General features: G+C 36.2%; 1 protein-coding gene across 6 annotated transcripts in view; it reads left to right on the top strand.

Moving 5' to 3' along the window:
- Positions 1-23,876, top strand: part of DCAF6 (DDB1 and CUL4 associated factor 6) — an 81,926-nt gene that overhangs the window by 47,674 nt on the left and 10,376 nt on the right. For 3 of the 6 annotated variants that reach the window (XM_042810724.1, XM_042810722.1, XM_042810727.1), the window contains 6 exons: positions 4,186-4,245; positions 8,668-8,773; positions 9,314-9,456; positions 10,287-10,370; positions 10,525-10,849; positions 22,222-22,360. In XM_042810724.1, the coding sequence (XP_042666658.1) occupies positions 4,186-4,245; positions 8,668-8,773; positions 9,314-9,456; positions 10,287-10,370; positions 10,525-10,849; positions 22,222-22,360 (857 nt within the window). Of the gene's footprint in view, positions 1-4,185; positions 4,246-8,667; positions 8,774-9,313; positions 9,457-10,286; positions 10,371-10,524; positions 10,850-22,221; positions 22,361-22,988; positions 23,154-23,876 lie in introns of those variants that run through there. The other 3 variants (XM_042810726.1, XM_042810723.1, XM_042810725.1) reach the window with 3 other exon arrangements.

Here is a 23,876-nt window from a genome sequence, read left to right as displayed (position 1 = left end):
ATGTGTATCAGGCCTGTTTTGTCGTCCAAGTCTTTTCCAAGTCTTTTACATTGAACAGAAAAAGGTTTTTTTAGATAGCTGCTCTAAGAGGGAACTGTGATGTACTCTTACATGCTTTATCCAGTTACTTAAATTTACCAGTTACTTAAAATTACTAGCCTTGGCTTACGTTATTGAGGTATTTCTTCACATTTAGGTCCTCCACAGTACTCAAACAAGCATAACTAGGCTATATGCAAACTACAAAGAAATTAAACCTCTATAACCTGTTTTGAGTGCCGCCCTGCCCAGTCCAGATATGCTGTGTAGACATCACCATAAATGGGTTTTAAACTGTAGCAAGGCTTTGAAGAGATCTTTACTTCTCTTTTCTAGAACTTGTAAGCTAATAAAATGCAGTATGAGAAGTTAAAGAAATAAGAATCATCTGATTGTGAAAGAGGAAAAAAAAAAAAAAAAAAAAAGGTGCTATAGGTCCCAGTGTGCATTAGAGATTCCTGTAGCTGTCAGTATGCATGTATCTTAGGTAGCTGAGTGATAAAAACTGCATTTTTATTATTTGATGTTTTTTTTTAAATGTGCAGATATAGAAATGTCTGTTTGAAGTCCAAAATATTTAACAGAGAGCTTAATCATTGCACAGAGCAGTTATTCATAATCATTAATACAAGTGTTTATCTTCTTGGATTAATGTCCATTTTATCTACTATGTTTGGGACTCCAGAGACAGGTCTCACTGCTTCAGGTCTGGCTTTCTTACTGGTGCTGGTGTTCGTGGTATAAAGAGGAATTCTTTTATTTTTTTTTTACCAAAGCAACAGAGGCAACATGCTGATATTTTGAAGAAGTCAGGTGCTGACTGTCCAAACTATAGGAAGATCCTTCAGCATGTAATTGTCTTAAAAATTATCTTCTATTTTCTGTTTGAGGTTTCCCATATTTATGACTCTTCAGTTCCCTCTTTAAGTGGTGTTCCAGTTTAGAATGTACTGGTGACATTACAACCAGTGGTGAACTGCACTGGGATGTAGAGCCAGCCTGTGAAGGCTCAGGTAAGAGTTTGGATTTTTGTTTGTTTTTTTAACTATATGGCACAGTTTTTGTAATGCTTTTTTTTTTTTTTTTTTTTTTTTTTTCCAAAACATTTATGAGAAATGATGAAAGTACATTTTCAGAATTTTTACAAAACCAAGCCATATATTAAAAAAAGAGGCATTTACCTGAACTTCTCCAGGCTGGTCGTGTTGATTTCCATGCCTGAGCTGTAAGGTTCTAGGCTGCAGTGCCACTTCAAGGGGGGCTGGTGATCTGTGGCTTTGAGAGATTTGAGGGAGGAAGGAAAAAAGTGAATTAGGGAGTTAGGAATTGCTACGTATTGAGCTCTTAACCATATTAATTGGATTACTTAGGATGCTTCCTCTATTTCACTTACATTTCTCAATGGTCATATTCCAAGGAAAATGCATTCACAGAGCTGTAAGAAGTTATCAAAATAGTAGTGAAATGTGGGAGATTTAAGTCTATATTAGCAGAGTGTATTGTCTAGAATTTTTTTTTTGTTTCTACTTACTGTGATTGAATGATATGTGTGGTAAAACGTGTTAACTGTTTACTTACTTTTTAATAACTGGGGGTCTTATTAAAATTCGGAAGTGCTGGAAGGGGTAGCAAAGTGCTCCACAAACACTGCCTCCTATTTTATTGTGTTGACACACAGAGTCAAAGACGGTTGTTGGTGCTATGGCAGTAGAGATTGAACCTTCCTGATAGTATTCTGTTATGTGTTGTTGCCATGTGACAGATGGCAGGAAGGAGACAGTCTGACACCATGGTATCTGATGTGGAGGTGTGTATGAAGCAAAGGTGTGTCATTGGATTGGACCGTGTAGTAAAAATGGAGCCCATTGACATTCACTGACAGTTGCTGAACAGTGATGGAGACCAGAGCACAGTGAGGAAGCAGGTGGTGTGTTTCAGCAGGGGTGACAGCAACAGCAGTGGTGACAGCAAAGGTGGACCTCTTGTGGTGCAGGTTTTTACAGGTGCAGCATGCAGGCTCTTCTTCATCACTGGTAAAAATACATACCTAATGGTGGTGACTGTTGAAAAATGGTGTTTGTAGCTGAAATTTTATCCAGCGAACAGTGTTATTGTGCTCCTTGTATCTGTTCTAGTTTTCATGGAAATAAATAGGAGACATTACTTCCTGAGCAACCCGTGTTATTTCTTACGCTAATAATTAAAGTATGTTTGTTTAGTGGCATTTCTTCTGTTCATCTAGGCCTGAATTAAAGAGCTGATGAGATTGGCTTTTTCAGCGAAGTATAATGTTTGGCAGCATTAAGAAGATCATAGGACGTATAAGCATGTAGAAACAATCAGACTGCAAGGGCAGAGCTTGTCTGAGAATCACTGTCTTCTGTGATTTAGTCGTCTTGGCTTGCAAGACAAGAGATCCCTTGCCTTTAGCACTTTGGTAGAAGTTAATCCCAGCCATGGGCTCATAGCTATGAATATGCTCAAAGCCAGCCTGCCCTTGAGAGATGCATACCATTTCATGTGCTGAGTCAGCTGGTCGCCTTATGACATGGTGTACCTTTATACCAGCTTTTTTCCCCACATTTGCATTTTAAAAATTGGGTTGTGATTCTGCTGGAAATATTCTGCTGTAAACACTTATCTTCTAAATTAGAAATTATATTTAAAGTACACATCAGTTTTGGAAAGTGAAATACATTAATGATACGGGTGTTAAGCCTAAGAGCTAAGCCTACAAGACAAATTATGTGATCTGGCTTTGGTGTTTTCAGTGCAAGGTATGAGCATGGTTGAATAAAGGTGAAGGGGTGAAGGCAAATTTAGAATTATATTCCATTCCCCAGTGAATGTGTCCAAGCCTGGTTACTGACACAAGCCAGCTTCCAAAGCACACTGAGCTTGCATTAAATTTCCCCTGGTTGTCTTCATTCCTTCTCCCCTTCCACACAGTGCTAGATGTCAGTGTAACGAAGGAACTGGTGATTCTTGCATGGTAGTTGAGAATTAGGAATCATTTTGAGGATGCATCTTTAAATCAGCTCTGTCAGTTTAGCAGGTCTTATAGCTGTTCTACGAAGATGGTCATGTGCGAATCTGGCACAAACCTCAGAGTGAGTCACCTGTAAGAGGAAATCTCCTATTTGTTTGCTTTCCCATATAGGGTTTAAATTCATGCTGAAGTTCTTTTAGCATGCTGTGAAGTTTGTGGACTAATTCAGTTTGTAATACAGGATATTAAATCCATTTTGCTTAGCATGAATTTGTTTATAACGGAAGATTAACAAGTGGAACCAACATACGGTAGCCTAGCCACCAATATTATGTTTGAAATACTGCACTGATTTGTGTACATCCATGCATCTTGCAGTAATATGGAAGCAAGATCTGGTTTTCAGAGACTATAAGGGAAATGGTCTTCAAAGAAGATGTGGAACTTATTGTCTACTGCTATTGTTTTTTTTCTTTCTGTGATAAGAGTTTTTGTAAGACTGATTGGTGTGGTGCTGTGTCATAAACTCATGAAGATATTTTCAGTCATCAGATGTCTCAGATGTTTATAGCATCTAGGAATGCAAGACTATTGAACTATTTTCTGAGTGGCATCTGTTTGGGCGCCTTGATGTTATGCAAACAATCTGTATGCTGCTGTATTCATAAATCCTCTTATCTTTTACAATTTATGTCCATAGATACAAGTATTGAAGGTACTGGTATGCCACGAGTATTCATGTTGATGTATAAATACTCTGAAATCTACGTGTACCACATGGTTTGAAGTACTAATGTCATTTGATAGTTTCAGCGAAGGCTTTAGAAGTCCATAACTCTTCAGTGTTCTTTGAAACATTTTAGAAATGAAGAACAAGGCAAAGTCCTTGGTTTTGGACAGGCGTTTTTAATATCAGTGTCAGGAAGCTTCAGGCTGTTCAGTGACTACCTAAAGAAACACGTAATGATTTGAAACAAGTGGCTTTGCTTCTTTCATGCCTAGAAAATGCAATATGGCTGGCTGCTCATAAAACAACCCCAAAGCTTCCTTGTGTTGCCGCTTTTCATACTTTTATTTTAAACTAACGTATGATCGTGACATTGCTGTGCAGTTCTCTGCTGCTTATGTTTTAAGTTGAAATCTCATTTTTGTTTCAGATTCTCCTTCCTCTGTGGTTAACAAACAGCTTGGATCCATGTCACTTGATGAGCAACAGGGTGCGTGACAGGAAATGCGCTATACCCAGCCATAGCTGATTGCAATGCTTCCTTTTTAAAATTGCCTTTCGTGGTGATAAACAGTCTAAAATGCTGTTCATCTGCATAATGTAGAATTCTGTAAGCAGATCTGCTGGAAACTTGTTAATTATTTGATTCTCAATACCAGGATCAGAGTAAGGTTAATTGTTTTTGAAAGCCATCCTATGCTCAGTTCATAATGCATTCAATGTAGGTACAGTAAATGTCTTATGTACTCTACAGAAATTCAGTATGTTTTTTTTTAAATATGAAATTAATTCTTTAAATAGTTTTTCTGTTTTTCTGGATGGTTGTTCTTGAATCAGAACGCAGCTGTCAACTTGAAATATCTTGCAATCATGTAATGCTAAAGACTTTATTTTATGCAAAAGATACATGCAGCTCTGTACTTGCACAGTTTGAGTAACTCGAGCACCTATTGCATTTAAGTGTATCTTACCTCTGTAATCTTTTGTCCTCTACTCCTTCTACTAAGCAAGTACTAGTGTTTCTTTGTAGATGCCTCAAGTTCTAGCGATAGAAAGAATGCTTCTGAGCTTTCTCTACACCCATTGTTCATCAGAGCCTTTGAATAGTGAGCAGGGAATTTGGCTGGAGGTGACCCTATTCTAGCTGAACCAATGTCATCTGCTGTGAATTTTTATGCCTGAATAATTAACGAATGATGGAGGGTAATTTAAAAATAGATTTCCATACGCTCTGCATTAAGCTTACTTCCATATCAAGGCCTCAATAGAGCTTAAGTAGCTCAAATGCCAAAAAAGAGCTGGCTGTTTCATGTTTCGCATTGAAAGCTAGAATGCTATTTTGATATTCCATTTCTGAAAGACAGTATTTGGCAACCGTTGAGACCTGATTTATGTTAGGATCCAAGAATGCTGGGGGGAAAAAAATCAAGCTGTGTTTGATTTATTGATATAATAAATTCACGCTGCAGAACTACATTTTGTGATGAAATAGCCTTAAATCTTACTATGTACATTTACTAATTATTCATGGTTTAATAGTCTACATCACCCTTCAGGTTAGGCTGGAAGACTTGCGTATTATTAGTGACTAAATTGTGCTCTCTTCTATGGACTCAAAATAAAGCATTATTTAATGGTAGTAGAGTAAGCTAGAATTAACAAGTCTGTATGCTTATTGAAATTCATACAGCAGAAAATTTTTGGAAAGTTGATAAAATGGTTTATTAAATAAAGCTGGTAAATTAAACCCACGTAACAAGAAAAACGAAAGCGGAAGTTTTCATCCTAGAAGTCAGTTCCCAAATTTCTTGTCAATCAGGACAGCTAGTTTGTATTACTGTTGTTAACTGCATAACTGTAGTAATCTGGAAAGTTTTAAGGTAACATTTTTCTTTTATGGTGGTAAGGATCACCAGGAAAGACACTGTTTGTTGCCTTAAGTTTCATTACCTAAGAATTTGGAAAAGGAATCAATCTTTGTTAGGAAACCTACCTTATCCAAATGAAAACCAGAAGAAACAATTTGCTGAGATTCAGAGGAGAATTTTGGAGTTAAACTCTGTTAGTTTTACTTGATACTTGAATAGAAACCTCAGAAATGTGTAAGTAGCTAATGGAAGAAGTTGTATCAGTAACAAATACTGATATTTGAAATACTTGGTTGTTCTTACTCTTTTTTTTTTTTTTCCTCCTCCTTAATTCAGTACTGAATTAGCTGGTTTACTTTTGGACCAGTCTGTGTTATTGTCATTTATGTTTTTAGACATTTTCTGGGTTTAAAGATCTTTTGATACTTACGCCTATAGAAACACATGTTTAAATGCCTTTTTTTTTTTACATTCCAGCAGAACATACACATCCATCCATTCTTTACAAAACAGCTTCCAAATAGATGATAATAATTAATACAGAATGTTTTGTTTGACTGTGATTTTAATAATAAAGGATATCTGTAATGTTTCTTTTAGCATGTAGGCAATATTATGTCTTTAAGGTTCTGTTTGAATTGGTATGATGAGAGAACCTGAAGCCAGAGCACTAGCTTGGTAACTTTGAGGTGTAAATGGATGCATGCATCCCATGCCATCTTACTGCTGCTTCCTTCATGTTGAAAACTGATATTTCTAGGTATTTGCAAGTTAGTGCGTGCACTTATGGAACATCACTGCTATGGTGATGTCCGTGCCTGACTGTTCAGTGCCACACTATAGATATGTGAGCTGGCTCGGAGCAAGTTGGTTTGTCAAACTGTGTCAGAGTTCTCAGTTAGTGCCCTCTTTGGATGTGCTTATGGCAGTTCTTCCTATCTTTTAGTATGATGAAATACAAGCATTGCCTCCACAGTAAGTGCAGTCAGAAGGCTTTAGTTTCTTGATGCTGATGTTTTAGGACACTAAAGCACTCTTTATGATGATGATAGATCTGAGCTTTATAACAGAATCCAAACATTCAATTACATTCATTATAGTTTCATGATGTTCAGTTACTTTGGTCAGAAATGTTAACTTGTTTTGTGCAGAAGTGAATATTGCATAGTAGCATCAGGTTATAGTATTGCAATAGTTTGATAGCTGCCTAGGACTATTCAAGGCACTAAACTGTCTGTCTTTCCGTCTCACTTCCTCTTTCAAAGATAGGTCTCATCTGTATCTGTGAGAAAGAAGATGAATTCTCTGTCATCTTTTACTCTTCCCCAGTGGCCAACTCATGATAACTTGATAACTATGCAGTATGCTGAAATGATCAGTATTTGTACATGCATAGGAAGGAATTCCCAAACATTGAACAGATTTTTACACCAGGAGATACTTGCTGACAGATTGCAAGAAAAAGATACAGCAACAAATTTGATAATTAAAGATGCATCATTTTTTGTTCAGTTTCAGTCAGAATATTTATACATGCCACTATAAGATACAGTTTGATCTTTGCTTCACTCTAATGAGAATGTAACTAGAAGCTTTTATTTTGATGCTCCTCATATATGATTAATTCATTTTTATAATTTTTTACTCTATTTTCTCAGTTTGTCATCAGGAAATATAGAAATCCATATTTCAAGTTCTTCAGAGCACTGATTTCTGCTCTGATACTGTAGTGGGTTTCTGTCTTGTCAACTGTTTACAGACAAGTATCGATGACTGGGTTAAATTCTTATGTTTTATAGTTCTTACAACTTAATTGCATTTTTTTACATAAATATCCTGTGGCAATATTGTAGCCATTTTTATTCTGGCATGGGAAATTTGTATGCTTGTATTGAATGCTAGATTTTCATTGATGCTTGACCAAAGATTATCTGAAGTTTTTACTTCATTCTAGGTACTGGTCCGTTGCCAATACAGCAAATATTCTTTTGATCAAATTTCTGTACTGTATAAACCGAAGAAAATTTGTCATGCTTTTGTCCAAACAGCATTTGAGCAAAGCAAGATATGTAGGCTACTTTACTGGTCATTTGAGCAGTGCCTAGTACTAAGCAAACTCTGCCGTCTGAATTTTGAATGATTGCCACCTGTGTAGTGAGGTTTAGTTTGATGCTACTTTGCTTTAACTTTTTAGTATTGCCCGTAGCCAACTTAAGCATTAATGGCAGTTGGGCCATGCGTGTAGGTAGAGAGTCACCATGAATTTCTCTCAAGGAGGTTGTGTGGGTGGATGGATGTTATTGAGCAGTTCCATTTTGAAGGTGACCACTGGACCGCCTTAAAACTACAAATTCAACAGGAGTTTGCCAGGATTACAGCAGTTTTCAATTTGACGTCTGTTGCTTTTGGAAGACACAAATACTTTGTTTTGCGATGACTCCCCTTCTGCTTAAGGTTATTATAGTATGAAAGATTTTTTTCAAGCCTGAAGCTATCAGAACGTGAACTTAGAGTGATTTCATGACAATTACTTGACTATTTATGACAGATCAAAGGATATTAGTAGTTGAGTGGATTCTAGGTAGACAAAAAAGTAAAGGAGAAGGTGGATTTCTAGACCGCTGACTGTGGTCTCATCAGCTTTCTTCACGTGTTTACTGAGACTAACAGGACTGAACACAACATCTAAACTACTTTGTTCTTATTACTAAGATGATTGATAAGAGAAAGATCTGTTCTTGAAGGATCATATTGCGTGTACACGTACCTAGCTGACAGTTTTATTTATCTGCATGATGAAGGACAGCATCTTTGCTTGTTCTTTGTAAATACAAATTATTTTAAGCCATTTTTAAAGCATTGCAAAGTGTGAATTTGGTGTGTTTCCTCTGGAAGTTCTTAACTGTTTGCTTGGGCTGTAACAAATCTTAAATGTTATGTCTTAACAATGTGACCTTTTTAAAGATAAATGAATCTTCAGAAATGTAGCATCCTTATGTATATTGCTGATGCTCATCCAAACTTTATCAATTTCATATTTACAGAGAGTGATAAGCCACGAACAGGAACGAGTGAACCAGTTTTAAGTTTGCACTACAGTACAGAAGGAACAACTACTAGCACAATAAAATTGGACTTCACTGATGAGTGGTAAGAATTTAGTTTTGCTTCTGACTTCTTGTTGACACATTTCACTAGCACTGACCTGGCATAGATGCAAATATTTTTGCATATGATATATTTTCCAATTAGTATATATGCAATTTGAAAATGGCTAGAGTTGCTAGCACGTTCAAAATGAAAGGCAATCATACTTCAACATGGAATTTATGTAACAGTGTGTGATATTTTACTGTAAATTTTTTTAGTGCTAGTGTAGTTGGAAACTCAGCTATTGTCATCAAAACCAAGCATCATATTTGCACTCACTGCTTTTACTAAAGCAGTGTACACTGATGGAAAGGTAGTCTGAGAGTTAGCACTCAAGTTTTAATTCTTGGTTCTACCAAACTTTTCTTACATTATTTAGCAAGTTAGTCTTTCGGTGGGCACAGTTCCTAAAAAGTTGTAGAACAATGAATTCAGTATTTCTATGCCCGACTGCATTGCAGTGATTTTCTTATCAATTTATATAGTTTCTAAGTTCTGTGGATTTTTTGCTCGTTTGCTTTTTATGTGTTACACTGCCAGGAGCAGCACAAATTCAAGCTCTAGAGGGAGTGGAAGTCATTGCAAAACTGAAGGCCAAGAAGATTCCTTAAAAACAAAAACGTCAGAAGAGTCAGGACCTGAAGATGAAGAAACAAGTAAGATTCAGCATTACTTCTGTAATGGTAAGGTAAAATTTCTGCTCTCATATGTCTATGACTACCACCGAATACAACGGGAGTCTCATACACACGCATATGAAGGCAGAATGTAGCCGTAATAGAACACAGTGCTTTTGTTCTGTGTTGGAGTTTGGTGGTTTGTTTTTTTTGTTTTTTTGAAGGAGAAATCAAGTCTGACCTGAAAGAGATGCAAATAAGTGCAAATAAAATGAGCTTTTCCTGGTTTTAGTTCTGATACCCTTGTTATTTTTTCTTAGAAATATGTTTTTGCCCTAATTTGTACTGAAAAATAGTAGAGCTGCTGTTTATAGTTGTAGTGAATACTAGGTATTTTGCAGCATTCCTCTCAACTTTCAGGTGTATTTTGTTATGTAAGGTTCTACTTATTTTTTCTTGAATGTGAGGTAGTCTCACTCATTTCGTTGCCAAAAGGGCAGTCAAGTCAAATAAAAAGTTTCCAGAAAAATCTGCTTTCAGCAGAGGGATTTTCTTTCTTCAGAAATAATATTTTTCAGTAAGCAGTCATCTGTTTGAAGAGTAATATTGCTAGTTTTGCAGCTAAATTCTGATTGCGTGGGATACGAGCGTATTAAGGCACAATAAATACTTTCTTCTTTATGTATTGACCTGAGCAAGTATATAAAGAGATCTTTATTTTTTTAATATACCGACTTTATGCAAGTAATATCTAAGATTGCAGTAAAGTGAGATACAGAACTTGCAGAGCATTGCTTTGATTGGCTTGATCTAGGACTGCTGGTACCATCTGTAAGGACTGGTAGATGTGCATCTAAGTGAAATCATGCAATTTAATATAAAGTTGTTTAACTCAGGAGTTCCTGATGAATCTCACAAGGAAGACACAAGTGCTGGAGAACTGAAAACTACAGATGAAACTGTAGAGACAACAGAAGCAAGTATGTATATGTACTAATATTGTTATGTGAGGACATAGAAAATGGAAAAAAATAAATTTCCAATATAAATTCAATATGCATAATTTAATTTTTATGACCATTTATAATGACTTCTAAAATAGGCTGTAATCATTTCACCAATATTTTCCATTAGCTGTATCCAATAAACCTGCCACTGAGCATCCTGGAATCCAACCAGAAGAAAATGATCCCAGTGTTGAGACTGCCTGCAGAACTGCGGAGGAGGAAGCTTCAAGTGAAAAAAGTACAAATCAAGAAATTTCAAGTCAGCAAAGTGCTGAATCCACTGCCAACTTGCTTAGTGCAAACGATGAACCTCAGCCACACCCAGAATCCTCAGGGCTTGCAACTCCAGAAGATTGTTCTACCAGAACCTCAGCTCTCCAAGAAACTGATGACAGTGATGATGATCCTGTTCTGATCCCAGGAGCAAGGTATCGAGGAGGACCAGGGCACAGGTTAGAGGAATACTTGTCTCTGTTGCTGCTTGGCAGAATGCATTTTTCTTCCAATAGAAGTATTAGAAGCCAATGCTTCATAGCCTTAATTTTAAAAGTTGGTTTTGCCGGCTTGATCAGCCTTATGGCTGAGCCTAATTTGCCTATATGTAAGATTTGTATAGCTACATTTTTCCCCTAGCCAGGCAAGCTTCCACACACCTAATATCTGCCTGTGCTTTGTTTTGTGCCTGCTGAATACCCCAAAGACTAAATGTTTGCTGTTCACTTTTGATAATTATGGCTCCAGTGAGAATAATCAGAAATTCATATAATTGCATTGAGGGCATAGGGGCCTAAACTTGCTTTTTCAGCTGTACTTTGGTATACTTGTATGTTTTTTCTTTGACAAAACAGAAGCTATGTTGTCATTCATTAATGTTATGTTTTTCTGCAGTACATACATTAAGAGAGAGAAGCTCAATCATTCTTTTTATTCTCTGAAAGAGAAACTGTAATACTTTTTCTCTTTTCAGTTATTGAACATCTATGTATAGGATTAAAAAAAATGGTTTACTGAAGGTTGCTGTTGCCAAGAAAAGGTGCATTTAATACATTTTGTGTATTTATTTTCTTTCAAAATAATTTATTGTTTGACCACTTGGTAAACTTAGTCCCTAACTTAGTATTGCTTTTTTAATACCTTTGTTAATGAATTTCAATTGTTGGACTTTTTAAAAGTTACATGAGTTACTTAAGCAACATCCTTGGAGGTAGTAAGAAAATCTTTCATTCATTTTAGATGTATAACTAGGTTAGATGCCTTAGCTTTACTCTTGTCCTCTTCAAAGTCACTATTATCTTGCTATTAATTTCTTGTGCTCATAGTACAAATTCTTTACTTTAAACATCACAATGTATATTCATTAAATAATCTGAAGGAATTTAATAATTGAGTATAGAAAAGGTTTGAATAATTTGCAGTTTTACGAAACAGTCCTAAGCTGCTTACATGGTCAGTGGTGACATGAAGGACAGTGGTTCCTTATTACGTAGCACAGATAGTTCAATAAGTGATATCTATTAAAAAGTCATCATGTACAGACTCTCTTAATCTGTTGATTTTTCACACAATACTAAGTGAACTTGAATTGCAGATAAATGTCTTGTGGGGCTGGAAGAGTTCCTACTGCAATGCCAAGGTTCATTATAATGTAGTCTATGAAGAGCAAGCTATCAAATACTCTGCAATTTTAATCTCATTTCTGCTTTCATTAGGATTCTTAGCTTCTCTTCATGCACCTTATACTTTCTCTATTAGGTAACAGTTCTTATAGTAATGTAATTAGAATGATACTTCATAGTGTGCTACAGCTGTTACAGTTTCCCACTAGTGTGAACATCTTAATTGGAGTTGCTCTCCATCTGACACTGGTTTTTCTCCTCTTGTCTATGCACTGAAATTTCTTCTGTAGAAGTTGAGATCTGTCATATATGAAAAATCATTCAACTAAATGAATGATGCAATTAAAATCCCTTATGCAGCCCCTTGCTCCCTTTTACTTTTCCCATATAAAACCTGACAAAAGCTACTGTTTAGTCAATAACGGTTTAGGATTGCCTGCAGGCTTTCATGACTCAGGCTTAAACCGACCACCTCATTTTATTCTACTTCTGTATACGTATAAACAGGGAACTTTTCAAGTTTAATTTCTAACAATACATATTTACTTTGTTCCCCTCCTATTCTTCTGGTTTCAGGAGTTTCTAAATGCCCTCTAAGATACTGAAGAAAAGTGAGACAAGCTATGAGTAATGGAAAAGAATTTGGATATCCAGGGAGAGAGATTAGGCACCGGTGGTCTTAAAGTCCAGCTATAAGCCCTTAGTATTTATATCTCTCATGAAAAGGAGTGAAAGGAATTGAAAGTCCTCTCGACTATGCAACAGATGTTGTAGCATATTATCCCTTTCATAAACTTACATATCCCTTACGTAAAATCCCCCTGACGCCTTAACAAGTGGGAAGTTGCTTCAAAGCATTCCTAATACAACGGGTATAAGTAGACCATAATCAGTCTTTTTGTTTTGTGCTAACATAGTGCTTTGAAATAACTGTTTTTCCATGCTCAGTGCATGGATGAACAGGATGAACATCATTTAAATGATGCTCATCCTGCCTGTTGTTGGCTTTTGTTTTGCTAGACTAAAGAGCACTAAGATTTTCTGTATTCTTAGCAGTAAAGTCTAGTAATCTTCCAGCATTGTACTGGTTCCCATCTGTACTCTTTCTAGTTCCAACTCTTTCTTGAATCTGGTAGGCCAGAATTACGCGCACTGTGCTGTGTGGAGGTTGCTAAGAGTAATGGTATGAGTATTACTCATTTTCTAGGGAAGATTCTTTAGTGGTACCAATGGGATATAGTTGCATCTTTCCTCTCTCTTGCCTATGGCTGCCTCATAGTGGTGGCTTTTTGTTTTCAGGCTATTGAACTCTTTCCTTCATCATGTCCAGCAGGATAATGTTCTCATCTTTTACCAGAAGCAAGCTTGGAAGTATGTGACTGTTCTCAAGGTCCTACAGTCCTATAGTCTTAAAATTACCCAATTTCACGTTCTCAATGCATAGCATGAGTACTTTCCTACATTTTGCTCAAAGGTCATTAGCAATACATTGAACAAATTGCCTTCAAGGCCAGTAAGTCCACCAGTATGCTTCCTATTGTCTTACATTCTCTCTTTTCTCACTTAGAAAATTGTGTTACCTAACAATTCCTTTACTAAAGCTCATCTTCTCAGATTTACTTAATTATTGAGTTTCCCATGTGTCATCCCTGTGACATAATTAATGTCATTAATACAGAAGTAGTGTACTAGATTTTGTCTCTCTAGAATATCTAGGAGGTACTGGGTTTTTGTTTGCTTTGTTTGCTTTTTCTTTCCAGAGAAGTTATAAGGTTGTCCTGCAATAATGTAACTTTTCTGAATCTAATTTATGCACATAGTGGCAAAAAATAATTTAATGTTTTTTTCTGGGACAAAAGAATTCTGAAACAGTGCTAAAAAAAAGAAAAAAAAAAAAAACACAACAAAACAGTTCAACTATTAAGCCTTCTGCAGTATATAACATCAGTAGTTTTTGTCTGGAGGAAATTTTAGGATTTTTTACTTTTTTTTCTCCCATACCTAATTGTTTATGTATAGGAAAAACTCCACAGATGGGGAAATGCGTTAGAAGAAACTGTCTCAGCTTTCCACTGTGAAGTAAAGCTTCCTCCACTGAGAAAGGGAGGGGAGCCTTCTGAACCTGTACTCTGAAGTAATGAACTTAAACTTCCTCTTAAGGAAAAGAAGTGGCTGAAGTACCCTCTTGATACCTCTTTTGACATTGTGACTTGAAGTTAAATAAATAGAGAACTTCCTGCTGCTTCAACTTTGCAGGATTCGGACAATTTTTAGTAGGATAGATGTGGATTTCAGATTTATGAACAGGTTTTTTTAAACCAATTTTTCAAATCTAATTTTTCAGAACATTCATTGTTTGATTCCAACTTTTAATGTGTTCAGACAAGGAATGGGGTCTTTTTTATCTCACTTACACAATGTAAGAATTGATAGAAGGAACATGAACTCTTGCTGTAGTTCCTGAAATGTCTCAAAACACAATGAGGGTAGTTTGTGTGCAGCTAACCTGCCTGGAAAGACTGTGTGACAGATAGAGAAACGCAACCCCTGCACTTACATGAGTGTTTTGAAAAGGGCCTGAAATACTAGCAGCAAAATATGTAGAAATAGAACAGTCTTTTGTGGGCTGATAAATTGGTTGTCAACTGAATATTGATTGGGAATCAGGTTGAAATAGTTTTGATGTTGAAGGATATTCATTGAAAGAATTGAGAATGTGACATCTCTTTTCCTGTAGCATTTCTGCAACCTCTGAACATCATTATAAGAGTGGTGAAGATCAGTGGCTAAACGAAGCTTCTATTTTGGATTGACTACAGGCTAGTCAATACACATTCTTTTTAATGTATAAGGAATTGCCTACAGTATTTTTCACTTAAAGGAAAAAAAAAAGGAGCCACATGAAATGATTCTTTGTTTTACAAATACGAGAAGATAAACAGGTTTTGAAGTCTTAAATTAGGCCCATGGCGTATCTTCATTAAAACTTACTAAGTTTAGTAGTTGGAACAGAGATAATATGGCTTACGTGGACAGTGTACTTTGTAATCTGTGTGAGGAAGAGTGAGGAATCTAAGAAAGATATATAAACCTTATGAGCAGAGAATGCTGTTTTTAACTGACTGAGCTTGATTTTCACAAAGTACAAAAAATCCAACTCTTTCAGGGCTGTTTTCCTTCTTAAATGACTCCATTACTTTTCTGTAGACTTGGACAGAAGCTGATCTTTGAGTGGAGGCGAAGTTTGGAAGGTTTTAAACTAGTTAATCAAAATTTGAAACAAATGCAAACATAAAATTGAAATAATAATGCAGCTGCTTCCATTTCTGCTATAATCTATGAAAATTACTGCATTTTATAGGATCTACTTTGTGTACTAATATGTAATCTGAATATTATTTTTGCTGAAATTGAGATAGTCTCATATACTAACACATTGAGCATAAATCTCCTCAACTGGAAGAAGTAGAACACATTTTGTAATGGATGCTAACCTTTTAAAAACCTTATCCATGATATCCAGCATTTTTGAATGACTTCAGTTGTTGTTCCCTTTGCTAGATATAATATCAGAGGAACAGCGATAGGTGATAGAATAATGAGGTAATTGATTCTTTTTTCTCCCCCTGCCCCCTTATTATTTCTGTATAATGGATTTATCAGGTTCTTGTTTTTTGTATCTAACTGGCATTTTAAGAATTGCTATACTTAAAGTGCTATGAATTATATTTAGCTGCATGTATTTGCATGGAAATGGAAAAAAGAAAATGGCAGCGTATACATTTAACAACATTAACATTTTTATTGTGTGCCGTAGAAATTAATGGAATTTGTAAAGTGTTAAGTTTGTGAAAAACAAATATCTTTTTTATTAGGCTGCTGATGAACGTTTAACTTTGCATCTGCTTTGTCTGGCACTAGAGAACACCCAGTTCTGAAAAAATATAAGATTTTACATTTTTTTTTTTTTTCCCTGAACAAGATGTAATTATCAAAGGTATACTTGATAATGCATATTATCAAAAAAGTGCTAACTATTTCTAAAAAAAGAAAGTGCTAAATCAGGTTAAATGGAAAAGTCACTTGATCTCATGCTCTTCACTGAAATACTTCAGTGAATCAGTTATAAGAACATGGAAGGTTTGAGAAACTGTTTGGCTACGTGCCATAAGAGGGAGGAATGTTCTAGTGTGATTTAATGCTAAAGCCTCGGGAAATAGAGAAAACGCCAGGGAAAATAATGCTGAAGATGAAAAATAACACACTGTCCTTGTGTGGCTACAAAGGAAAAGAGATAGGATGTTGTTTCATACAAAACTTAACCTGAGTCCTGTATCTTAAATGCTCAGAGAAAATACCATAGACACATATTCCATTGTCTTATATCTCAAACTCAGCTGTAATTGAAATACATAAATTTAACACACTGATATCCGTAAGGGTTCAGGAGCCTGTGTTCTTTTTGCTGTATTGTACCTAACTTTCACAATGCTTTCTGTATTAAACATTTACCATGGAGTTCTTTAGCTCTTCAGTAATGTCCGGAAGATAGATTTTGTTTGCTATAAATGTCATATAAAAATGAGTGATTTATTCAGCATAGAATTTTTTTTTCACTGTACTTTTCTCTGATTTTAGTTGAATTTAGAAAGGTTTGTATCTAAGGAGAATTGAAATACTGGTTGTGTGACTTATGGAAGGCATTTGGGTAAACATTTTCTTATGTAATCAGCAGTAAAGTAAATTTTTGCTCTTAGGATGTCAGTGGGCTGCTGGTATGACAGTTGTGCTGCTATTTATGAACCTCCTTAATGCTTGATATTTGACAGCAGTAGTAAACCTCTTTCTGAGTGTCAGAGGCTTCCATAGGACCATGGGCATTTGGTAATTAAAATCAGAAACGCAATCAAATATTGACATTCAAGAACAGGATCTGTTTTAATATAGTTTAAAAATTGGCCACCTTCCTGAGCTGGATTTGACTTTCCTGATGACAGCTTATTTCTAAAGAGACATGGTGGGAATTCTTGGGCAAGAACATGGTAGCGGGCAGGTGGATTTGTCTACATGGTCAATGAAGAAGTGACCAAAAGAAACTGCTTCTAATGTAAAAGGAATAAGCCTTAGGTTCCCTGCATTGATTTGGATAGGAAAAAATAGTTCAGATGAGAAGATGGCAATAACAACAAAAACAGGCTTCAAACAGCAGCAGAGAAGGAAGCGGTGTTCCTGGTACCAAAAGCAGACAGTGTTTGCCTGCGTTTTAGTGAATTTGGAACCTTAAAAGGCGAAGATCCTTAGTACTGGAGGACTCAATGCTGTTTCAGTTGAGTGATCAGAGCTGAGACAAGAAGAATGCAGGAAAGGAAGTGCGCTTGAGCTCCATAACCAGTTGCTGCAGCTGAACTTGGGAGATAATCACCTTGCAATAATGGTGTTGGAAAGAAGAAGGGTTATCTAGGATACCTGATAAATTTTGTGACAGCTGCACCTGGGCCTCTAACTAGAGAAATGTTTGTGGCTGAATTCCTGTAGATTGTTTGCAGATTCAGCTGATGGCTAATTGTGATGTTAGGTTTTCCTTCTTCTGAGAAACATAGAAGAGTGACTTTCAAAATAATTTTAACAAATAAGCACAGTTGTTTTAAAACATGCTGCAGACTTAGTAACGTAGGCTGGGAACTAGGGTCCCCTGTTCTCAAAAAATGCATTTTCAAGAGGAATGATGTTTTAATTTTAAGAGAAATAATGTGCTTTAATAATAGACTACTTATTAGATTGCACATATATATTTCTGAACTCCTTATTAGATGGCAGATTTCCTAAACGTAAAGAGAATGTCCTATGTGACAAAGACTTTTCTTTTGAAAACTTTCTAGCTTACGAGTTTGCATCTTTTCTGTTTTTCTGGCTATATAATTGAAAGAATAATGGTTACACTTGTGAATGCCTATTCAGTTAATATAGGTCCTAACTTAAATATGCTTTTGATCATTAATACTTATAACAATCAACTTTGGAGATTTGAATCGGGCTGATTGTAAGGGGCTCATCTTTCTTTCAACATCAATTTTATAAGATATTACACAAACACAGCAAAAAATAAAGCTAAAGCTTTTTTAACCATATACCTTCAGATAAGATGGGAGTACTGAATTATTCTGAAATCAGAGCTTAAGGACATAACTATAAGGACTGCTCTGAAAGTAATGCCCCCTATTTTAGTATATTGGCACACATTGTCAGAGGCAGATATTATAACAGAAGAGACTGAACCTTTCCAATAGCATTCCAGTACATATGGTTGCCTTGTAACAGATGGCAGCAAAGGGCAATCTGACAAAATGGCATCTGGCATGGAGGTGTGTATGAAGCAAAGGTGTGTCATTGAATTCCTCCATGCATCAACTTTCATTGACACTTGCTGAACATTTCTGGAGACCAGACAGTGGGTATGAGCACGGTGAGGTTCATTTCAGCAGTGGAAGGTGGAGACATCAAAAGCAAGTCACATTCTGGACAGCCATGCAGTCATTGTCAATGGCAATGCTGGAATATCGCAAAGTTTGTGCCAGATGTGTCACACGAATGCTCACACAGGAACAGAAGGAACTGTATGGAAGTTTGTCAGGACCTATTGAACCAATCTGATGCTGAAGGTGACAGTTTCATGGATTGCATCATTACCAGTAATGAGATGTGTTGTCATCACTACAAACCAGAGTTGAAACAACAGTCCATGGAGTGATGATATATGAAGAAAAAGCTCAGGACTTAGCCCTCAGGCGGTAAAGTAATACACATTTTTGGGATAAGAAAGGGATGATCCTTCTGGATTTCCTGGAGCCTGTGTAAACCATCCACTCTGACCACTATGTTGTGCTGCTGCCTAAGCTAAAAGCTTGTACTTCTGGAATCAGGCCAGAGAAGAGGACAACCTTTTTCTTGCAATATGATGATTCCAGGCCTCGTACCAGTTTGGGGACTGTGGAGCACACTGTCAGTCTCAGCTGGACTGTCCTGCCATAGCTGCTGTATAATCCAGATTAGGCTTCTTCTGTCTTCCATCTGTTTGGGCCAATGAAAGATGGACCATGTGGGCAAGATTTTCCTAACAACAGTGTCTTCGTAGCAGCTATGAAACATTGGATTGCCTCTGCAAGTGCAGATTTTTATGGGTATGGCGTGCAAGCTCTCGTTCATTGCTGGTGAAAATGTACAGTTAATGGTGATGACTGTGTTGAGAAGTAGTATTTTGTAGCTGAGAATTTACTCTATCAAGTAGTGTTATTGTGCTCTTCATAGTTGTTGTAGTTACCATGGAAATAAATAGGAGGCATTACTTTCAGGGTGACTAACAGAAAACAATCAGTTTCATCAGCATTACAAGACATAACGTTTTCTGTTCCATAAAAATAATAACAGTAATTGTTTTTGTATCCAGCATTTTCAGCAAGTCTTTATTGTTTGGTGAATATGGGAAAATAGCTTGGTTTATCAATTGATGAAGCTGCCTGAAGAATATTGACACAATGTGTACAAATTTTAACATCTGTTAGTTTATGCTTGGAAGAGTTTGCAGTTTGAAAGAGAAGCAGCAGCTCACAGTCAGACTTAGGCAAACCTCAGAAGAGAGAAGAATTGCACAGCACCCTTTGTTACCTCCTGATGGTTCATATCATTAGGCTGCTGCCTAACTTTATGTTGCAATGGACAGGAATTGCTTATCACAAACAGAAATTAAAAACCCTAGACAAATATGTTTTTGTTTTCTTAGTGTTATTCGTTAGTGTGCCTTAGAAAATCCAAGATTAGATTGTGCTCATATTTATCTTTTATGGAGAAGACTTGCCTCTGCCAAGCACCTGCTTGTAGCAGCATGTTACTGGAATGCATGATAACTGTCTCACAGTTACGGCCACGTGTGCCTGGCTGCAGTCTCCATGCTGAAGGTAGTCATTGGCTTTATAAGATAACTGAAGTATGAGTCTGTTTTTGTCTTTTAAAATAAGGCCTTAAACTCAGAACTGAACTTAAAGGAAAGGACTGTTTTTATTAAAAATGGCTTTTTGTTTCTGCTTTTATTTTAAAAATGTATGATTCTGAAGAGCCTTGACATTTTTTGTAACGGGCTGCGTTGGGGAATTTAAATGGGGATGTGAATTTTCATAGGAGTGCTAAGACAAAAGAAAACATATCAAAGAACTACTTTGGAACACCGGTTAGTTATTTAACACTATCTTCTGATCTCAAAACTTCTTAGATGCAATCTAGCAAGCATCTCTTCTGAAAGAGATGGATAAATTTTCTGCTGTGTCAAACCTAACGATGTTTAACTTTTCAACCTCTCTGCTGCTCATCTTTTTGTTAACTGATTAATATGGATGAATGCACCACATCCAAAAATCCAAATGAGCATCACAGTGAGCAATAGCCATAAGGCTAGCAGGCATGTTCTTGAAATCAAAAAGGGTCTTACTGTGATGAATAGCTGAGCTGTTTCTGAAGCCTTGTGGTCGTTGATGTGGTTGATAACAATTGTTATTCCCTTTAATTTCTCTCAGAAACAACTTCATTTTAAACAGATACAAAGCTAAATGTCTATAAATAATTAAGATTTCTGCAAGTAATTTATCTAGTTTATCAGGTGCCGCTCATTTCCATCACATAGAATAATTAACAATCACAGCATACTTATTTAGTATTTGTGTATGAAGGTGGAACTAGAGAACTGCACAGATACGAAACTGGGGGAGGTAGAGAACTCTCACAAAGGAAACAGAAGTAGCCCGTTTTATGGAATTTGTCCAGACAATTTTCCAGTAGAGGTGTTAGCTCACTGTTGAGTGGATCTGTTGACTAAGACTTACAAACCTCCTCTAATTTCTATTTAAAAAAAAAAAAAAAGTATTAAAATATCCTGTGAAGGTTTTGCCACATTAGAAGACTTGTCATAGTTTGACAGTTTTCTATAAATGCATGTATATTCTGTATTGATCATTTGGATTAATTTTCATCTTTGTCTAGCTGTAGGATAACAATTCATCTTAATTTTGTTGTCCAACTTCCTCCTATGACAAAAATGAAACAAAAGCATGCAGACCATTGTTAGAGAGAATTATGAGATAGAGTGTTCTGGAGTTTTTTTTCTGGGAAAGACTCCAGTTGCAGGAATCCAGAATCAGCAGTTAAAACACCACCACATCACTTACAGCCTAATTCAGGCTACTAGCCTTTGCACAGCAGTGTACCAAGGTTTCACATCTGTTCAATTCTGGATCAATTTAGTTTTCAGGATCCTATATATTTCTATAGTTTGATTCCTTGCTTTCTGCTAAAATCTGTACCTACTTGTCCCAGAGGAATGATGTTCTCATTAGAATACGTTCAGGACCTCAAAGCTAATAGCAACCCTGATAAAGAATGAAAGAAGAGCTAGGTGCAGGTGGTTAGTTTGGTTATAACTGGAATTATAGGGATCTACAAACTTAGGGTTAAAGTGGAGAAACATTACACCAGGGTCTTTTCAGATCTTTATCAAGAAGTAGTTTCCTGGAACTAAATAGTCACAAAACAGAATGTATCATTTGGCTTATTTGTCTTTGTTATTCCAGGAAGACTGCTAACATAGGGGTAGTTTCTACAGTAAATTATTTCAAATCATTTCCATCCTTAGTAGGACCACTTGTAAAAGATGTTTAAGCCCTGAACCGTATCATAAGGAAATAACAAAGAAAAGTATGTTGTATGAAATTTGGGAGGAAAAAAACCGCCATGAAAACCCACAAACAAATCACACTGGAAGGCACATTAGGTCCTTCATAGCTTTCTGTGTTTTTAAATGTCTGTATTAGCATAAATCTTTCACTTCAGAGTTTTGCTACCTCATTGTATTTGGAAGTTATCTCTAGCACTTCATAAAAAAAGCACGTGAATTTTGCCAGCACCTGATGTTTGTACTTCAGAGAGGCAATGAAATGTTGCATCACTTGACAGTCCACTGTCTTGCATGCTGTTCTTGCTCTAAGTCAGGATGGATATCTTTAAAAGTCTGCAGTTTTACATCCGAAATAGCGTTGGTGCTTGTACCAAACTTATGGAGAGTGTGTTTGAGTGCCTAATTATTATCTTATAGCCCTGTTTTGATAGCCCATTTCAATGTTTGGAACTGGTCTTTCAGTACTGTTCTCTTTCTGTGCTATTTGTAGACGATCTGCTGTTGCTCGCATTCAGGAGCTCTTCAGAAGGAGGAAAGAAAGGAAAGAAATGGAAGAGTTGGAGACTTTGAACATTAGACGTCCTTTAATAAAGATGGTTTATAAAGGTCATCGGAATTCCCGAACAATGGTACAAATGCTTTGTTTGCTTCTGGAGCCATAGGTTTCTGTGTGGAGTGAAATAGTGTGGGTGTGACATTGACTAGCTTTCCAAAAAGGGTGTTGTAAACACTTGCACTTGTATATTCAGTCGGAAGTCATATGTATAATTTGCTCTAAATGAAAATGAAGATCAGCACGGCTTGTGTGGCACCATGTTAGACAATCAAGTTTTCAGCAGTTTGATTTTCTCCTTGTATTTTCGGTGTTTATCTGTCAGCTTAAGTGATATAAAATGTGACTGCTTTCAAAATTATTATTGGATCCTCACTCTCCCTTCCAAGCTCTTTAAAGGGAAATTAATGATTAAATTTTGAAGAGCTTGGAAGGGAGAGTGAGAATCCAATAATTTTGAAGAGCTTGGAAAGGAAAAGCAAGGATTCAATCATAATTTTAAAGAGATTTGACATATTTGAATTTAAAAAAGGAAATAACCGCTAGTTATTAATCTAACTATCAATACTAAATGCCTTTTTCATACGAAGTGCGTAATTTGAGGAAAAGTACAGCTAATGTTTTTAAAACAGTGGTGCATGAAAAACAAATGCTGTCTTCCTTACTGCTCCTTTTTTTTTTTTTTTTTTCTTTTCTTTTTACAGTACTTGGAAGGTATTAAGTTCTCAATGCTAGGTGATGCTTTGTAGAAATACTAAGTGTCTTGTTTTGAAGATGATCTGAGGAGCAGTCCCTCTTCCTCCAAGAGCAGTTTTCTAGAGTTTAAATGAAAGGCCTTGATTACACTGTGGGGAAGTTGCTTCAATAAGTGCATATTTCAGTAAGCATAAAACAATAAAGCCTAGAATAAATTTGATTAATGGCAAGATCTTGCACTGTGTTTCACAAAATAAATTTAATTACTCAAAAATGCATTAGTTTAAAAGTCGTATTATCGAGCACTTAGTTCAGAGATATTAAGACTAAGCTTTTCTAAGTGGTCTTAATTTAGTCTCCTTCTGTGTATGTGTTGTTGCACAGATTATTCCATGCACGTCGTTATTTAGCTTCTGAAGAATTTGGTTTGGTGTTTTAGCTTCAGTTTTACATGAGCACTTCTGACAAGGCATGCATACAGTAAAAGACTGGAATGTTTGTTTCTATGTTGGCAAACACCATTTTAAGTTTTCTTTTTTCTGATGGACTCCATCGTGCAGGAAGAAAGCTGGTTTCCATTTCAAATTTGTGATGGAGACAGTTTAAAACTAAGAACACACTCTCTATACACTTTCTCTGTTTCCTATACACTTGAGCTACCCAGGGATAAAATTGTCTTGTCAATGACATACGTGTGTTATTTTGATCATATGTATGTAAGAGAAATGAACTAACATCAGGCATGCAATTGGTTAATTTGGGTGCTTCCTGACTTTTGAGAGTTTAATTTGGCAATCTCACAAAAAATTGTAATGATCAATTTTGTGTAATTCCTGTATTGTTAGAAAGCAAGATATTTGAAAAGAACAATAGCAGCAGTGTGTGTGATGGCAGGG

Source organism: Centrocercus urophasianus, unplaced genomic scaffold (assembly GCF_019232065.1).
Source record: "Centrocercus urophasianus isolate 14NV4802_14NV808 unplaced genomic scaffold, USGS_Curo_1.0 seq_12, whole genome shotgun sequence".
NCBI lineage: Eukaryota > Metazoa > Chordata > Aves > Galliformes > Phasianidae > Centrocercus > Centrocercus urophasianus.
Note: the sequence above shows the minus strand (reverse complement) of the source record. Positions and strands in the feature narration are given on the sequence as shown.